Below are 18,579 nucleotides of genomic sequence, written 5' to 3' on the forward strand. Positions count from 1 at the left end.
ATTTTATCCTACTCCTGCCATGGGCAGGGACAACTTCCACTGTCCCAGGCTGCTCCAAATCTCATCCAACCTGACCTTGGACACTGCCAGGAATGGGGCAGCCACAGCTTCTCTGGGCACCCTCACAAGAAAAAAAATCCTCCTAATATCCCATTTTAATCTCTCCTTCTCCAGTTTAAAACCATTCCAGCTGCTCTGGGGTGGGGATGGGACACAGAGTCACAGGGATGGAGATGAGCTGGAGGTGAGGTTGGGAGAGCTGGGGCTTAAGAGGGGAAAGCTCCAGGGAGACCTTGGAGCCCTTTCCAGTGGCTAAAGGGGCTTCAGGAGAGCTGGGGAGGGGATTTGGATCTTCCTGGGACAAGATGAGCTTTTTGCTCTCTTGCAACCCAAACCAATGTGTGATTCTGTGAATTACAGCAGCAGCCAAAAGCAGGGGAGGAGAGCAAGTAAGAGTCACTAATGTCATTAGAGGAATTAGAGGAGAGGATTTGCCACAACAGATCAGGCCATCAGTCCTTCAGGGGCCAGGCCACTGACTCTGGCAACTGCCAATATGGTTTGCATCAGGGGAAAAGGCAAAAAATCCCCTGCTAGTGTGGGGCAGTAATTCCTTCCTGACCCCTTTGGTGATCAGCTTATGCCCTGAAGCATGAGATTTGATTACCCTCTTAGACTTACAAGGTTAATTCTTCTAGATGAGGCTCGTGCCTGGCCTCAGGGGAGGGCTTGAGCTTCCTGTCCCAGGTCAGGAGTGGATGCACAAGGCAGTTTTAGGTGATGCTTTTGTGGGATTTAGTGGTTAAATGGCAAATCTGGGCTTTTTTTTTTTTTTTTCTGCTAGATGCAGGGGTGCCCTGCCTGCAGAGCATCTCTACAGGGATTATTTGTGTTCTGCTTGATTTGGGGAGGATGATCCTACACTTTTCACCACTCCAGGGTAAAACCCAAACCTTGCCACTGGTTTTCAAGGCCAAGAGCTGCCCCATTGTTCAGCCCCCACATCTTGGCCTGTCCCCATTGCCTCCAGCCTTTGGCTGAGCCTGTTGTGGTGTGTTTTGGTCAGGTGTCCCTGGCTCTGGCAGCTGTTCTGGTGTTTTATTCCCTCTGTTCTGGTGTGTTTTCCTCCAGCTGCTTAGGGTTTTTTTTCCAGAGAAGGCTGGGGAAGGGGGCAGAGAGTCAGGTTGTGATTTTAGTGCCTTCAAGAGCAGAACTGTGGCTGGGTCCCACCTGAAGTGACAGTGCAGCACAGTTGGAATTTGGCATGCTGATGCTGGTGACACAGGAGGTGACCCTCAAGTGATTGAATTTGCACAGGGGGTGCTGGGCTGGGGGCTGGCTGCAGCCAGAGCAGCCACACGTGGCACCCCCAGCAGCACAGGGCAGCATCCCCTGCACTTTGCAGGGGATGAGGTGATTATAGAGTGAATCTTGTTACTGCTTAATCATCTCAGAGGGTGGCAGGGGCAGCAGCTCCCCTTGCCAGGTGTGCCCAGAGCTGCCTCTGCTCTGCCCTCCCACCACACACAGGGAGGGTGCAGGACCCTGAGGATGCTCCTGCTGTCTGTGATGCCCCTGGCAGGCTGAGCAAAGGCACAGCCTCACTCACTCTCCTCCCTCAGCCTGAGAATTAAAGCTGGTCAGTGGCAAAATTGCTGCTGTGGTGGCCCAGAGTGGAGTCAAACCCTCCCATATGGAGGAAGGAGCTGGTCCTGGCATTCCAGGGCACCTCAGCTCATCTCCAGCCCGTCCCCTGGAGCCCCCAGTGTCCTTCTACCTCTTTCTTTTCTTTTTCTGCTTTTCATTTGCTGAGAGAGCATTGCCCAAGCTTTCCCCATCAGTGTGCTGCATGTTTTGGAGGGTGGGGAACCCTCAAGCAGCTGCAGCCAGGACAGGGAGCCCCAAACCAGCTCCCTCTCCACCAGCTGGGTCCTGTTAGGAGTGTGGTGATGAGATCCCTGTGGTCTGGGAGTCCCAGCCCAGTGTCTGCCCAGCTGCTCTTGGAGCCAGGATCAGTCCTGCTGGCAGCTCTGCTCACCCCTGTGAGGTTACACTGAGGGACAGCAAGATGAAAACAGCAGCAGGGTGAGCCCCTGGCACAGGGGGGAGCACAGCCTGCCAAGATAAGTGGGTGCTGGTGAGCAGGAGAATGTGTCAGGGGTGGGGTGGGCAGTTTTGGGGTGCTGATCCCCATCTCTGTGGCCCCTGGGGTTGAGCACTGACAGCACAGCTGCAGCAAGTTGAGGGTGAGATCTCCAAAGCTTGAATATTCCACTTCCAAACCCACAGCCCCCAGACAGATGGCAGCTCTGCTGGGGATTTTGCTGAAATTTATTTTCTCTTGATTTGGCAATATGTGATTTCCAAGGCTGATAATCATCTTTGTGCTTGTGAAGTGTCTGCCTTTGGAGGATCCCAAAATAGGCAGCAATGTCAACTGGTTGGGAGAGAGAAAGGAGAGCTTGGGGTTGGCTCCAATTGGGGAAACTGAGCCAGAATATTCCCTCTGCATTGCCCTGGTCATTCAGTTTTGCTGTGGGGGGTGTGTGGCAGCTTCTCACCACAATGTCCAGTTCTTTCCCCATCTAATTTGTGGTTCCCAGGGTGCAACTTCAGCATGGATGACACAAAGAAAAAGGAGGAAGAAACCCAGCACACCCTCCATCTTGACCACATGGCCCTTAATATAAACAATCTAAAAATCTACTGTCCTTATACTACATTCTAATATTCTAATTTACCTGACTGTGTGATTGCCCTGATCATCTTCAACCACTCCAACTGTTTTGTTTTTGAGGGTTTTTTTTTAGGTGTGAGACTTTTTGAGAGAGGGCATGCAGGTGGTTAGAAGTTTGGGGTTTTTTTTTGGAGGCACTGGCAAGAAAGCAGCTTGAGACGACTTTGTGTTGTTTTTAGGGCTGTTTATTTATTTTATTTTTAAAAATGTTTCTGCCAGCCTGACACAGGTCTGCTCTGCAGGTCAACAACCTTTGCAGAAGAACCCCTGAGCAGGCTGTGCCAAGGTCTTTATACTCTAAATTACTTATACAATATTTACAAATTTTTCCCCAATGCCATGCAACCTCTTTAGGATTTCCAGTTCTTTCCCCATCTAATCTGTGGTTCCCAGGGTGCAACTTCAGCATGGATGACACAAAGAAAAAGGAGGAAGAAACCCAGCACACCCTCCATCTTGATCACATGGCCCTTAATATAAACAATCTAAAAACCTCCATTCTAACATTCTAATTTACACTTTACTCATCATCATTTTCTGTGTCTCTTCTCTCAGGCTCCCAAGGAGCCAAATCCAGCCCCTGCAGCTCTTGGGCAGCACTGGGGGGGTCTCTGAAGGTTCTGCCAGGGGGGTTTTTGCATCCCTAAATGAACCAGGGAGATACCCTGGACTCCCAGATATTCAATTTTGGTGTGTGGCATCTTCTCACCACCCTGTCCCTCCTCCCAGGTGACCTTCACCAAGCGTAAATTTGGCTTGATGAAGAAAGCCTACGAGCTGAGTGTCCTGTGTGACTGTGAGATTGCCCTGATCATCTTCAACCACTCCAACAAGCTGTTCCAGTATGCCAGCACTGACATGGACAAGGTGCTGCTGAAATACACCGAGTACAACGAGCCCCACGAGAGCAGGACCAACGCAGACATCATCGAGGTGAGGCTTGCCTGCTGCCAGCTCTGCCAGGCTCAGCCTGCTGCCACAGCCTGCAGCAGCTTGGGGATGCAGCTGGCACATGTGCCATGCTCAGTGCCACTCAGTTTTGGGGGGTTTTGCTGTAGAAATGCTCAGTTTTGGGTGGTGGGGTTGGAGGGGTGTGCTGGTTTGAAATTGGAGGTTTGGTTTGTGAGATTCTTCTGAGGCAGCTGTTGGTGATATTGTCCTGGTTTGAAAGGACAGATGTTTGCCAGTAAAGGCAGAAGTTTCCCTTTGAAATAGAGACTTTGGTTCCATTCCCCCCCCCCCAAGTATTATAATTGTTTGAATCAAGGACTCTCAACCCCCAACACCCAGCCTGATACCCAGATAGGCACAGTGGGGCTGTGGGAGGCTGAATCCCAGAGGAATTCAGGTGTGCCAAGCTCATGGGTTGCTGCCTTTGCTCAAGCCTTGTCTGGTTGCATTTTGTGGCCTCTCCAGGGCTGGCCCAACTATGACCCATCCCCAGCACTGCCACTGGCACCATGCCCAAACTGTGCTCACATCAGGGCTGCTCTCCTCCAGCCTGCTGCCATCCCAGGAGATGCTCAGCTGCCATGTGTCCCCACCCTGGCCCTCTCCACAGCTTTGTCCTTGTCCCTGGTGCTGGCAGAGCATCACTGGGTTGGAGCAGGGGACACATTTGGCTGACAGGACAGTGCCAGCACTGCCTCAGCCCTTGGTCACATCTCTCCCTCAGCTGTAGCTGTGCAGATGGAGCTGCAGGATCCTCAGCTGCCATAAACCTGGCCAGACAAGCACATGAAGGGCTTGCCTTTGTAATTAGTGGCATTATGGGCATCAATTAATGCCCTCAGAGCCACTGGTGGGAGGCAGAGTGGAGCAGCATGGCCTGCACTGCTGGAGGAATTGAACTTCTGCCTTTTCAATCCCTTTGGTGCCCCTTGGCCAGTGTGCTCAGGCTTTGATTTCATGAAGGAGAAGGGAAAAAAACCCAGCCTGCCTCCATGCCCCAAAATCTTGCTTTCTTTTTATTTTTTTTTTTGCTCTGTAAAATGTATCTTTTTGAGAGATTTGGACCCCATGAGCATCTCACAGCATCTGCCTTCCCTTGCTGGGGTTTGGAGACTCTTCTGCCCCAGCACAGTTTTGTAGGGGGGCCTTCAAAATTTTTCAGGAGTGTCCTGTTTGAGGCAGGTTAATGCCCCTTCAGTGTGCAAATGCTGATGGTTCCCTGGCACAGCCTCTCTGGGATGCTCAAACTGCAGCACTGAACAGATTTGTCTTGGCCTAAAAATACCGTAAACATTTTGGGCAGCGTTCTCTGTTCCCTTCTGGTCCAAGATGCAAACACTCCCAAGCCAACAAGTTACACACAGTCCTTGGCACCCAAAGAAACACTGTGTTTGCACCACATGAAAAGCTGGATCAGCTTCCAGAGCCAAGGAGAGGAACATGGGGAGAGGAAGGATATTGGTGGATGGCAAGAAAACAAGAGCCCAAACACGTCTCGCTGGCAGAGCTGTCATGGAGCAAAAACCTGCTGGGGTGGAGGCACATTTGGAGGCTGCTCAAGCATCCCCCCCCTCATCCTTTGTCTTGTCTGGGAGCAGGGTTTGGGCTGCTGTAAGATTTTTAAGTGTTTTTTGAGTTGGTGTTCCCAACAGAACATTCCTGCTCTTGGTGCTGATTTCTATTTCCCCTCGCCCAGGTCAGGTTCTGCCAGCCCAGTGTGTCCCCACTGCACACAAATATCATTTATCTCATGTTTCTTTGTGGCTCTCAGTTGAATTTGACTCCCAAAAAGTATTTTCTCATTCTGGAAGCTTCCCCACATTAAGCATTTAGAATCTGTGAAAACCCAGGCTGGGAATTTGCCACCAAATATGATTTTTAAATGGATTTTAAGGGACTGCTGTGACCTGTGACACCCACAGCCCTTTCCTGCTGAAGGATTCAGATCTGAGTGACTCTGGCAGCATCTCAGGAAGGATGAGGAGCAGCCAGACCCTGCAGGAATTGAGGCAGAAGCCTCTTGATTTTGTTTTTCTGGTGAAAGGGGAGCAAGCAGTGATACCTCAAGGCTCTGTCCAAGTTATGTTTGAAAACAACATGAAATCTCCTGGATTTTGGTCCTGGGGTGTTGCAGGGTGGCACTGGGGACACCCCATGCTGCACAGGAATGTCCTGGAGGGGTTTATCCCCTGGATATTCAGTGAGAGGCAGAGCTGCTCCACTAATTCACCCACACAACCCCTGTGGCTTCTCTATTGCAGGATTTAAAATCTGAGCAAATCTCTCTGATGCAGAGAGGGGGGTTTCCTTAATCAGGGCACGCTGGGTGCCACGTGGGGATCACACTGCCACTGCTCCTGCTGTCACCTCTGCTTTCCCCACAGCCTGCCTGACATGCCAGCACCTGAGGAGGGGCTTGGGTAGAGCAGAGGAACCAGCAAAACCAGTTTCACACAGCCCTTTGCTTGGCTGGATCTCCTGGAGAGGTTGATTTTCTCCTAATTCTCCATCCTTCCCCAGGATGTGTTCAATGAGACATTTTGCAGGATGCTGGGGAGGGGGGTGAAAAATGCAGAGCCAGTCTTCATCCTCATCCTCATCCTCATCCTCATCCTTATCCTCATCCAGACTTCCCCAAAGCCCAGAGTGGTTGAGTTCTCCCTCCTCTAAGGGAAATCAGCCACATCCTGGCTGAGCATTGTTTCCTCTCACATGTTCTGCATTTCCTGCTGCTCTCTTCCCCCTCTTCAGGTTGGAAATCTGCTGCCATGGCATCATGGAAATGAGAATATTGCCTGGAAAAGCAGGATGTGCAGTGGCTCCTGATAGAGTGGGGGGTACCTGAGAGGGGGCAGGTGATGACCTGCTATGGGATGTTCTCACCCTGGTTTTCTCTGAATTTTTTTTTCTGCTGGAAAGGAATTGCTTTTAAATCTCTTCCATATGAAAAATGGTTGTGTTCTGCTGGCTGCAGCCCAGTGACAGAAAGGTTTCCTGAAAACCTCTTTGCATCTTCTGTTTTGTTTTTTTTTTTCCCCTGGCAAAAAGAAGGAGGAGTAATGAGAAGGAAAGTTCTTTTTTAAAAAGACCTTGCAGGAATCCCAAAAACAGGAATCGTTGGGTTTGATTCCTGCTCCAGCAGAATTGTTTTCCTTTTACATCATCCTGACAAAAAGCTAAAAATGTGGGACACACTTTTTTTTTGGTAAAAAAATTTTAAAAAACCCAGCAGCCAACGCCCCTATGGCTGGAAATGGCATTTTGTTGTCCCAAAGCTCTGGTTGAGCAGCAGATTTCTGCCTTGGCTCATGTCCTGCTGCCACTGGTGCTTCCATCCCTCTGTGCTGCAGATCAGCCCTGCCAGTGCCCCATCCCTCCCCTGCAGCTCCAGCAGCCCCTCTCAGTGGTGAGGGCACAATTCCAGCCCCAAAATCACAGTCCCAGCCCCAAAATCACAGTCCCAGATTGGGGAGCACAGTCCCAGCTCCAAAATCACAGTCCCAGCCCCCAAATCACAGTCCCAGCTCCAAAATCACAGTCCCAGCCCCAAAGTTACAGTCCCAGCCCCAAAATCACAGTCCCAGCCCCAAAATCACAGTCCCAGCTCCAAAATCACAGTCCCAGCTCCAAAATCACAGTCCCAGCTCCAAAATCACAGTCCCAGCCCCAAAATCACAGTCCCAACCCCAAAATCACAGTCTCAGCCCCAGAGTCACAGTCCCAGCCCCAAAATCACAGTCTCAGATTGGGGAGCACAGTCCCAACCCCAAAATCACAGTCTCAGCCCCAGAGTCACAGTCCCAGCCCCAAAATCACAAATCCCAGCCCCAAAGTCACAGTCCAAGCTCCATAATCACAGTTCCAGCTCCAAATTCACAGTCCCAGCTCCAAAATCACAGTCCCAGCCCCAAAATCACAGTCCCAGGTCCAAGATCACAGTCCCAGCCCCAGGGTCACAGTCCCAGCCCCAAAATCACAAATCCCAGCCCCAAAAATCACAAATCCCAGCCCCAAAATCACAAATCCCAGCCCCAAAAATCACAATCCCATCTCACATGTTTACAATCCCAGCTCATGCTGCTGCCTGTGGCATCCAGGAAGGATTTTTTTTTTCCCTTTTACACATTCTGGGGCTGCTGGTGGGTTTTTACAGGAGCAGGGATGGTGGCACCACAGCTGTGAGGAACTGTGGCTCTCCTAAACTGATTTTACAAAGTTTACAAAAGTAGCTGGGGAGAAAAAAAGAGACCAAAGCAAAACTGGGACATGAAATATTTGAGACCCACAGAGCTTGGGGAAGGAGGAGTGATGCTGTGAGCTGTTCCAGGGTGAGCAGAGCCACATCCCCCCCTTCCTCTGCTTTCCTGGACAGACTTGTTGAGGGAGCAGCCTCCAGGAGGATTTTTTTGTGGATTTAGAAATTACAAAATGTGGCAGCCCCTTGCTGGTCCCTGTGCTGAGCAGTGCCCAAAAACCTCCCTGGTGGCAGCAGTGCTGCAGGTTTGAGAAAGAAAAATGGTGTTGCTTGGCTGAAACCTCTTGAAAAAATCCCGTCTTGTCCATCCCTACATTTTCTGAACCTGCCAACAGCTGGAGGAGTTTTCAGGGATGTGAATTCCCAATTTCCAGGCAGAGATGAGAGGTGCAGCTCCTGTCTCTGGAGTCAAATCAAGGTGGGCACACACCAGAAAGTCTCTGCAGTGCCTGAAGGAAACCTGGTTTCATTGAACAACTTTTTCCATTTTGCCTCTGAACAAGAAAAAGGAAAAATAAAAAAATTTTTGGTTGTTTTTTTTTTTTAGGGGAAAGCTCAACTTTCCGTCTTTCGGCTGCGTCGGCAAGACAAAAGGTTTTGGAAAAAAAATAAAAATATCCACAGAAAGCTGTTTCAAAAAAAAAAAAAAAAGCAAAAAAAAAAAAAGCAAAGCAGTTCCTTCCCCACCAGCAGCACCTCTTCCTCTTTTGGGCCATTCTGAGAACAAACAAGGACATGTATAAAAATAGAAAAATAATAGGGAAAAGTCCTCGGAAAACTGCAGCAAAAACTCTGGGAATCTCCTGTTCATGGCAGTGACTGATTCCCATTGTTTTTATAGAATCAACACAGGAATTAGGGATATAATATTAATATTAGGTGTAAGGATTACTAATAATCATTATAATTATTAGGTAATTGGTTAATACTGGTGACACTAAACAGGGCATGAGATGTCACCATGGTCAGGTGAACGAGGACATTTCCCCCTCTGCAACTGAATCCAGTAATGAGGGTGAAAATGCCACCTGGGATGACCCAGGAAAAATAAATTTTAATGGAAAATATTGTGAAAAACTTCATCTGGATGGAGAAACAAGCTGGGGTGGGTGTGGTGCCCATTGGCCCCACCTGTGGTGTGGAGCAAATCCTGCTGGAGACATCCTGGGTTTGGAGGTAGTTGAAGAGCCACTCCCAAACTTGCTTTGGTCTCAGAACAGAGATGTTTGTTGCTGTTTAGGAAAACAGAGAATTGTCATGACTTTTTTTCTTTTTTTTTATTTTTTTTTTTCCTTGCTGAATTTGGCATAGAAAAGGATCGAGACTTCCAGGAAATTCTGTAGCTTTGACTTCTTAAAAAAAAAAATAAAAAAATGAAAAAAAAAAAGAGTTGGCAAGTGCTGGTCATGATGCCTAAGTGCTTTTGGTGTGTTGGAAATAGAGGGATTCAAAGTGGATCTTTGTGAGGGACTTTGGGGTGTCACAGTGCTCCTTTCCTGTTTGTGAGCCCAGTCTTGGGCTGGGGTTTGTCACCATCACCCCCTGTGTCACCCCCAGCATTTGCCACATCTTTGCATTTGGCAAATGGCCACTTGGTCTGCTTTTGTCAGGACAATCTGACAAATTTGACAATTTGCCTATAATATGGGGGTTTATTTTTGCCCTATTTGGCTGTTTGTAAGCAAGTTTTCCCTGTTTTCTGCAGGACAACAAAAAGCATTAAGGTTTGTTTTTTTCCCCTTCATGGTGTTGTGGTGCTTGAAAATGATTCAGTCCTGGTATAAACAGAACCTTTGAAAAAAAGAAAGTTCTTCTCCATCACTCCCCATGCTGTAATTGCTAAATTAGAGACACCCTGACTTTTTAATCCCACCGAACTATTAATTCCTACAGCAACAAACCCTGATCCATCCACCCACCCATCCAAGGAGATACTCTCCTCACTCCCCACATCTCAAACCGTTCTGATTGTGTTTTCAGACCTTAAGAAAGAAAGGTTTTAACGGCTGTGACAGCCCAGAGCCCGACGGCGACGACTCCATAGACCAGAGCCCCTTGATGGAGGATAAATACCGCAAAGGCAGCGAGGATCTGGATATCCTGTTCAAGAGATACGGTGTAAGTAACACCCCAGGGCTGCCAAACCTTCACCAGGTGTTCTTCTCTGTTTTGTTTCTCTCCTGTTTGGTGCCTGCTCCCCACTCCCAGGCGCTGAGCAAGAAGCACAGGGAGTGCGAGAGCCCGGACGGGGATGAAGTGTTTGCCCTGACCCCGCAGACGGAGGAGAAATATAAAAAGATTGATGAGGAGTTTGATAAAATGATGCAGAGTTACCGGCTCGCAGTGAGTAGCTGGTGGTCTGCAGCCCCCTCCCTCTCCTCATTGTGCCTTCAGGTGATGAGGTGGATTTTTTTTTTTTTTTTTTTTGCATGGCTTTGCTTTGGAGCCGATGCCAGCAGCTCCTGAATGCACCTGGTTGTTTCTCATCCATTCCTTGTTGCCTCAGTGTAGGATGGTGTTGTTTGTCTCTTTTTTGACACTCTGTTCTTCAAAAAAAAAAAAAACAACAGATTTTTTTGTCACATCCTTACAAAGCTCAGCCTGGTTTGGGCTATTCCATGTTAATTCCTCCCAAATCCACCCAGCCCTCAGGGCAGCTGGTGGCCGTGGCAGAAATCCAGGGGAGGGTTTAGCCTGTGATCCCAGAGCTGTCACTGGCACTGGGGTGGCATCAGGACAGTGCTGAAAGGGATTTGTGTCAGGAGACAAGAGGAGGAAGGGGGGGGGACACGTTTCAAATTAGTTGTTAGTTCAAGGGAGCAGAGACTATTGATGCAGGCAGCAGCTCTTGGGGGATTAGCCCTGAGTCTCTGCAGCCATAATTAATGCTGCAGGAGCAGGGGGGAGGCTCCTTTTCCAGGGGTGGATGCAGCACAGCAAAAAAATCACACACACACACAGCCCCACCCAAAATGACCTGCCCTTCTGTGCTTTGCAAGCCCCCACAAGTTAAAATTCTGGCTTTTCTAGAGAGCTGGGCCTTGTGAAATCTTCAGGTTGTGTTCTGCTGACTCAGTGGATCCCAAAAATCTACATTTCCATCCCCTAGATCTCAGGATGGAAGGGGTGAGGAGGCTGCCCTGAGACCTAGGAGGGGCTGAGGAGGTGGAGGAAAGTGGGATGCAGGTGGTGATAATCTCTGGCAGCTCTGCTGTGACAATGAGGGGGGTTCAGGGCAGGATTAGCTCTGTCAGTACATGGATCTACCTCAGCCTCCCTGGTTTCACTAGGGGGGTGGCAGGTTCCCACCCTACCAGAGGACATGCATCCCTCCAGCACTGGTGGAAAATAAGCTCAAAAACCACCTGAGCTTTGTCCTTAGTGCAGAACACCCTCATGGAGCAGGGGCTGTTCATCATCTGAAGGGACAACCCCAAAAATCCTTTTCAGCAGGTGGCATTCAAGTGCTGGGTGGCTTCTCATCAGGGCATAGCATCTGGCTCCCCCACTAAACCTCCCTGGCAGCAGGGAGCAGTGCAGGTGGAGCGTGTGCTGTTGAAGGAGCTTTTCCATTTTAACTGCTGGGTTGGTTTTATGTGTGAGCAGAACTAACCCAGTGGGCCAGCCTCATGACAGCTGCTGCTAACAAGAGGGGCTTTGGCCTCTGGTGTTTGCCCTCACTTCTAACCAGAGCAGAGATTGGTGGGTTTTGGTTGATGTGTGCATCTTTTCTCGGTGTGCAGACCGCTGTTGGTGCTGGTCTGCAGGTGCAGAGCTGGGTTAAGCTCAGCTCTGGGGCTGGTGTATCCAGCTCGTGGCTCCATCACAGTGCTGTTCATGCTGTGGTGTGGAGGAGCTTCAGCTCTTTCTCTCCCTTCCCTGGGAACATTGCACACACATGGAGCGTTGGCAGTGATTTATTACACAACGCTGCTCCGGTGTTCATGCAACGCCCTTCCTCCTCCTCCTCCTCCTCCTCCTCCAGCTCTGCTGCCATGCAGGATGAGCTCCCAGGCTCAGCAGAGGTAGGGCTGTGTGCTCCAGCTCTCCCTGGTGCTGCAGGAATTGCTGAGCCTGTCCCTGAGCAGGCAGCCCCCAGCAGCAGGGCCACAGTGCAGGCTCGGCGCCGCTGTCCCCGTGGCTTGGCTGCAGCCACAGGATATCTCTGAAGGACAGGATGCCCTTGGGAGGCAGGTGGGGGAGAGTTTCTGGCAGCAAGGCCTGGGTGAGCACTGTCCTGCTCCTTCCTCCCATCCCCCTCTGTCACCTAAGGAGCAGGACCTATCCAGGAACAGATTTCTGGAGGAGAAGGCAAGGCAAGGCAGCGAGGAGACCTCAGCTCCCTCTTCCTCACTGGTGCAGCCTGTGGGGCTCCACCTCTGGCCCTGTGATGGTCCCATTCAGTGCTGGGCTACTCTCCCTCTCCATCCTGAAGCAAATTAAAGTGGGACTTTAGCAAAGCCTGTGCTAAAGCCTCTAAGCAGGTGCCAGCTCCTGTTAACGAAGAGCAAATCAGTGACAGAAATGGCTGGGATAATCACAGCAGGATGCTGGTAGGTGAAGCTGGTCCTCAGCCTGCAGCCATGGATAGGGCTTTGGCAGTGCTCCTGCATCTCTGGGATCAGCTCCTCCTTCCCAGCAGCTCCCAGAGGAGACAGGATGGATCCCAGAGTTCTCAGCAGCAGCAGTGCCAGCCCAGAACGGGGATCCAGGTCAGAGAATCAAGCCTGGGGTGAAGCTTGGCTGGTGCTGGTGAGGGCAGACCACCAGGCTGGTGTCCACCTTCATGCTCTGGGCTGCTCCCAGCCTCTCCTTCATGCTTACCCTGAAAACACAGGGGGTAAATAAATACAACCTGAAAATGAGACCAGAACAGTTGTTTGCAGAGCTCTGATGTGTGCAAGAGCCCATTGCTCTCCCTGGTGGGGTACCAGAGTGGGTTCAAGCACAGCACTGCAGGCCAGCAGTGGAGGTTTGAGGAGAGCTGCCTGTCCCTCCTCAGCAGTGCAGGAGCTCAGCTCTGGCTCCCCTTTACCCCCTGCTCTCTGTTCAGTCCACAGTGCCAGCTCCCAACTTCGCCATGCCCGTGACGGTGCCGGTGACCAACCAGAACACTCTGCAGTTCAGCAACCCTGGCAGCTCTCTGGTGACTCAATCCCTGGTCACCTCCTCTCTCACAGACCCCAGGCTCCTGTCACCCCAGCAGCCAGCTTTGCAGAGGAACACAGTGTCCCCAGGGCTGCCACAGAGGCCAGCAAGTGCAGGTGAGCCTCCCTTTGCACCCTCAGCTCTGCAGGAGATGGATGGTGGTGACAGGTGAGAGATTTCTGGAAGGCAGGAATGGAGATTTGTGGGTTATTGCAAAGGGTGTGGGTAAAAAGGGCCCCTGCAGCTTGGAGCAGGGCAGAAAGAGAGTGGGGGGGTAGAAAGAGTTCTAAGAGGTAAGAGAAAATAAAAGAGCAAAGTAAGAGAGTGATTTTCCCATTTACAACACAATAAATCTTCTTCTATGTTGAATATTCTAATTTCCACTAACCAACCTAATACAAGGTACAAATTCTCTAGCATTTACATGCAACCTATGGGAATTGCTACATTACCATGTTTTACAACTTTCTTATCTCTAAACTTTATCTCTGACCCTTCCTGTCATGCCTGGAGAGGGTCTCTGCTGGCTTTTGGCATTATCTGAACAAAGGGAAAAGATCTTCAGGCATCCACATTGCTGCTCTCCAGCCACTCAGTCAAAAACTGCTTTCATTTCAATCTCACTTATGGTTTCCATATCCTCAAAATCTTTTGTTTTTTCCTGATTCATCCTTCCCAGCACAGCTCCTCATCCCTCCTTCCTGGCTGGGTTTGCAGGATCCACATTCCAGCACCTGTGGGTGACAGCAGCATCCTGAAAAGGCTTATTGCCCCTCCATGTGTGCTCCTGGCAGACATTGCTGCTTTCTCTTTGTGCCTTGGCCCCAGACTGAGGCCAGGCTGCCCACCTGAGCTTTCTTGGAGAGCAGGATTCCTGCAGGGATCAGTTTTGGGTTGGGCAGTGCAGGATGAGTCACCCCAGGCTCGGGGGTGGCTGCTGGCATCCTGCTCCTTGGTGGCACTCCTGTGACATGGCTCTGGCTGCCTAAAAAAGGGCTTTTCAGAGTCAGGCCATGCTGCTTGCAGTTGGCTGTGGGTGATTACTCATGTGGTTGTGCTGACAGATGGGAGGAGCAGTCATTTCCAGCAGGGACCGGCCATGGGTGGCAGAGGAGAGGGTGGGGGAGAGGAGTTGTCACCCTGCAGTGGCAGGGTGGGGACAGGGACAACGTGTGACCACAGCCCAGCTCTCCTCATCAATAATAACAGTGTGCAGAAAGCCCCTTCCTGCTATTTTGGATGTCACAGATGGACTGTGAAAGTCACATGGCAGAGCTGCTGGCAGTGACCAGCATGTCTGAGCCCTCAGCTCAGCCCCTGGGGCTTTGAGAGCTCTGGGGAGCTGGATTTGGACAGAAGGGCTGGGAGGTGCCTCCAGAAGCAGCTTGTGTGGTGGGGCAGAGGGAATGGCCTGGCTGGGATGCAGCATAGCTGTGTCTGCTCACTGCTCTCACTGCAGAGTCTCCCTGGAGCACTCAGGTGTCAGGATGAGGCCCCAGAGCTGCAGGACAGGAGCCATTCTGCCCCAGGGCTGGTGCCAGGGAGCAGTGTCTCACTCCAGCAGAGCCCTCCTCAGGCACAGGCATCTCCTGCCCTCTCCTAGGCCCCTCAGCTGAGAACAGAAGAGGCTTCCTGGTAAAGCAGACCCCTCTGGGGGCTCCTGTTTCCAGCTCACTCCCTGCTCATTTAGGGGGGATCATTTTGTGGTTGTGAGCTCAGAGGTGTTCCAAGTCCAGCCATCTGTGTCTCATTCACTCACTGCCTGGGACACGGAAGAAATCCTGTTTATAGGAGCCAGGGCTTTGCATGTTAGAAAAACTCCTTTTTTTCCCCTCCCCTCTAAAAATTTTTTTAGCATTGCACCAGAGCTGGTTGTGTTTCCAAAGCAAATGCACAGCAAGTGTTGGGTGGGTGCCTTGACAGAGCCTGGTGCTGTTGGTGTAAGGGCTGGGGGCAGGGTTGGCATCACTCACCCAAGGGATGAACCCTTAGCACCAGTGCCTGAGCTGCAGGTGGGGTCCCACAGCCACAAAATCCTGTTGGAATCCCTTCTCTAGGACTTTGGGGGCACTTTGCATCCCCATCCCCTGAGTGGGTCACTCCACTCTTTGTCAGCCCATACAATTTTTAGGACCCAATCCTGCTCCCACCCTCCTCCAGCTTAAGGAGCTGGTTGCAAACTCCAAATTGGAGAGCTGGGTGAAGGTTTGTGTCTCAGCTTTCCCCCTCTGGGCTGGGCAGTGCTCAGGGGGGGGTTTGGCAGGGGGAGCCCCTCGTTTGCCAGCCCAGGGCTCCAGCTTGACTGCGGTCTCAGCTCTGACACCACGGCGTGGTCAGGCTGCCCCAGCTGGGGAATAGGTAGAAATAACTTCATAAGAAGGCAGGGAAAAAGAGATCAAGTCTTCTTCCAGGCAAGGCAAAACCTTCTGGCTTTTTTTTGGGGTTTTTTTTTGGGTTTAGTTTGCTGCAAGTGTTGGGATCAGAGTCGGGATTGCTGTGGCATCCTGGCAGTTTCCATTCACAGGGGGGATTGTGTTTCCCATCATGTTGCTGGGGCTCTCTCTCCCCTCCAGCAGCACCAGCCCAGTGTCCCCCCAAAGGGGGGGTTTGGAATAAAATAGCTGCAGTGTTTTCCAAGCTGCCTCCTTTGGAACAGGCTCCTGTGCACCTGGCTCCTTCCCAAAGGAAACGGATCTGCCTGGATAACATTTCCCAACCTGATCACCAGGAATGCTGCTTGGGACTTTCTCCCCAGGAATGCAGTCCTGCTTTTTTTTCCCCCCTCTCTGCCTTTCTCCACTGTTCTCCCTCCCTTCCTGCCCCCCAAAAACAGAGATGCTCACCCTGTTTCTGCATCCATGGTGATCCCATCTCTCCTCTTGCTTTGCAGGGGCCATGCTTGGGGGAGACCTGAACAACACAAATGGAGCCTGCCCAAGCCCTGTGGGTGAGTAAGGAGCCTTCCAGCCCTGCACCCCCAGCTCCATTCCTGCTCTCAGTTTCCCCACGTGTCCTATAGGATTTTGTTTTGCTGTTGAGCCCTGCTGGTCCAGAGGGAGGTGCTGGGGAAGATTTTGCTGCTCTTGGCAGTGGGAGGGGTTGGCATGAGGAGCTCCAGCTGGTTTCAGTGGAGACCCCAGTGACCAAGGAGTCTCCATCTACTCAGGATCTCTCTGCAGATTAGGGAGGTGACCCCTGAAGATCAGGATTTGGTTCAGCTCCTGCTGTTGCAGCCAGTTCTCCACCATCCTCGGGTGATCAATTAACACCCAGTTTCTCCTCCTGCTTGGGCCTTATAAAGGAACTTTAATGCAAGGAAAAAAAAAAAAAAAAAAAGCTCATTAAGGGCCTTTTCCACTGTGAGAGCCTCAGTGCTAATGAGGCTCAGGCCTCATGGCTCAGCTCCTCAGCTGTAAAATGCACTAACAATATCTCCATCCCCACATCTGCCTCTGCTGTCTGCAGGCTGGGGATGTTGGGCTGCTGCTGGTGCAGGCACAGCCCAAAAACCAGCAACAGCCCCAGCTCTTGCTGGGAAACAGCTGCTGCTGTTGGCACTGGGCTTGGCAGTGCTCCCAGGCTTGGCAGGGTGGATGCCATCCATGCCAGGGCAGAGGCAGGAGCCTGACTCCTCACCCCTCCTGGGCCTTCTTGCAGGGGGTGTCCAGCCACCAGCACAGAGGAGGAGTGTGGGATTCCACATTTCCCCAGTTAAAACCACCCTGGAGCCAGGTCCTGCTGCTTTTCAGGTGGTTTTCATCCCCTGCACTCTGGCCACTGCCCTGAAAAGCCATTTCCCTGTGCCAGTGGCAGAGGGATTTCTTCCCAGAGCAAAACCTGCCTGGGTGGTTGGTGTGCAGGGTCTGCCTGGGGGTCTCACAGCACACCCAGTGCTGAGCTTTGCTGATCCTTGAGGGTAGAGGGGCCATCATGGGGACTGTGTGAGGCCCCAGCCCCCTGAGCAGCCCCCATGGCAGCTGTCAGGAGCAGCCATGGCTGGTGCAGAGCTTGGCAGGGCCCCTGAATGTCAGCATTGACGTCACCAAAGCATTCCCTGCATTCCTGCTGCCACTGAGGAAATGGGTGTGAGGAGCAGGGACAGCCTGCCCCAGAGCCCTGCTGTCCCCACAGCCCTGCTGTCCCCACAGCCCTCTGCCCTCCCTGGGGCTCCCCTGGTGGCTGCACTTTGCCTCTGGATCTGGCACTGGGATTGCAGTTTTCAAATACCTGGTGCATCTCCTCCTCCTCCTCCTCCTCCTCCTCCTCCTCCTCCTCCTCCTCCCTTGCAGTCTCTGCAGCTCTGAGTGATCACCTGCTGCCTCTGAGTCATCAGCTGCCTCTGGCCAGATCCTGCAGCAGTGTCACTGTGTCCCTGCTCCAGGGCTTGTGCCACCCTCAGGAGCAGCCTGAGCCCTGACCAGGCTGGTGCAAAGGCAGGCCAGAGTGATCTGCTTTTGGAATATCTTTTGTTTTTTTGGTTGGGAAGTCCTGTGGGAGTGCTGCCCTTCTCTCTCTGACTCAGGGGGTGGACATGGCAGTGACAGGAGCGGTGACAGCCCAAGGCCACCCATCTTTGGGGGTGAGTGGAACCCAAATTAGCTCCTCTCCAGCACAGGAAGCCACCCCAATCCACAGCCCAGGTAACAGGGAGTCACCATGAGAGCCCTGTGTGCATCCATGCCAGTGGTGCCTTGGGAAGGAGAATATCAAAGGGTTTGTAATTGTTTTTGGCTTTTCCCTGGCCACCAGCACTGCAGGTAGCCAAGGTCACCTGAGGAATTTCTGCACCTTCACTGTTAATAAATCCAAAAACCAATGGCCTTGTGAGCAGAATTCCAGCAGCTCAGGGTGATTTGGGACTCAGGATACCTCAGTGGGGACAGGAAAAGCTGCTCCTCTCCCTCCAGCAGGGCCATGAGTGCCACAATCACCAGCCTGGGTGTCCCTGGGTGTCACCTCCCATCCCCAGTGCCACTGTGGGATCAGCCCCACAGTGCAGGGAGCCTGTGCCTGCCTCAGCCCATCCTGATGTGCAGCCCAGGGCTGGGCTGGGCCCCTCTGGCTGCAGCAGTTGCTGAAATGCAGATGCAGCACAGTGCTGGCTGTGATTAATAATGCAATCAGCGACCTATTTTTCCTGGTCTAACGTGCAGTGAATGTGAGGGCTGAATCCTGGTGATTGCTGCATGCCTTTCTATCTTTGGGGCCTATTCATGAAAAAAAAAACCCCAACCCTCATCAGAACAGTAATCTGATCCAATTTATTCCTTTCCTGATGTTCATCAAATCTTTTCCTTTTTTTTTTTTTTTTTTTCTTCCTTTCCTTTCTTTTTTTTTTTTTTTTTTTTTTTTTTTTGTCCCCCTCTCCTTGCACATGAAATCTTTAAGTGGGGCAGCAGGAGGAGGAGAAGGAGGGAACCTCAGATCTTCAAAGGGGCAGTGGGAGCTCTGCCACAGCCCCAGTACCATAAAGAGACCTTAAAAGTGA

At 51.4% G+C, this 18,579-nt stretch overlaps 1 protein-coding gene across 4 annotated transcripts in view; it reads left to right on the forward strand.

Annotated features, from left to right (window-relative positions):
- The window catches only part of MEF2D (myocyte enhancer factor 2D), a 29,967-nt gene that overhangs the window by 2,180 nt on the left and 9,208 nt on the right, over positions 1 to 18,579 (forward strand). For 2 of the 4 annotated variants that reach the window (XM_079329408.1, XM_079329409.1), the window contains exons 2-5: positions 3,467 to 3,670; positions 9,924 to 10,061; positions 12,997 to 13,207; positions 15,982 to 16,038. In XM_079329408.1, the coding sequence (XP_079185534.1) occupies positions 3,467 to 3,670; positions 9,924 to 10,061; positions 12,997 to 13,207; positions 15,982 to 16,038 (610 nt within the window). Of the gene's footprint in view, positions 1 to 3,466; positions 3,671 to 9,923; positions 10,062 to 10,151; positions 10,287 to 12,996; positions 13,208 to 15,981; positions 16,039 to 18,579 lie in introns of all 4 variants that reach the window. The other 2 variants (XM_079329410.1, XM_079329411.1) reach the window with 1 other exon arrangement.

The sequence above is a fragment of the Erithacus rubecula genome (genome assembly GCF_903797595.1).
Source record: "Erithacus rubecula genome assembly, chromosome: 33".
NCBI lineage: Eukaryota > Metazoa > Chordata > Aves > Passeriformes > Muscicapidae > Erithacus > Erithacus rubecula.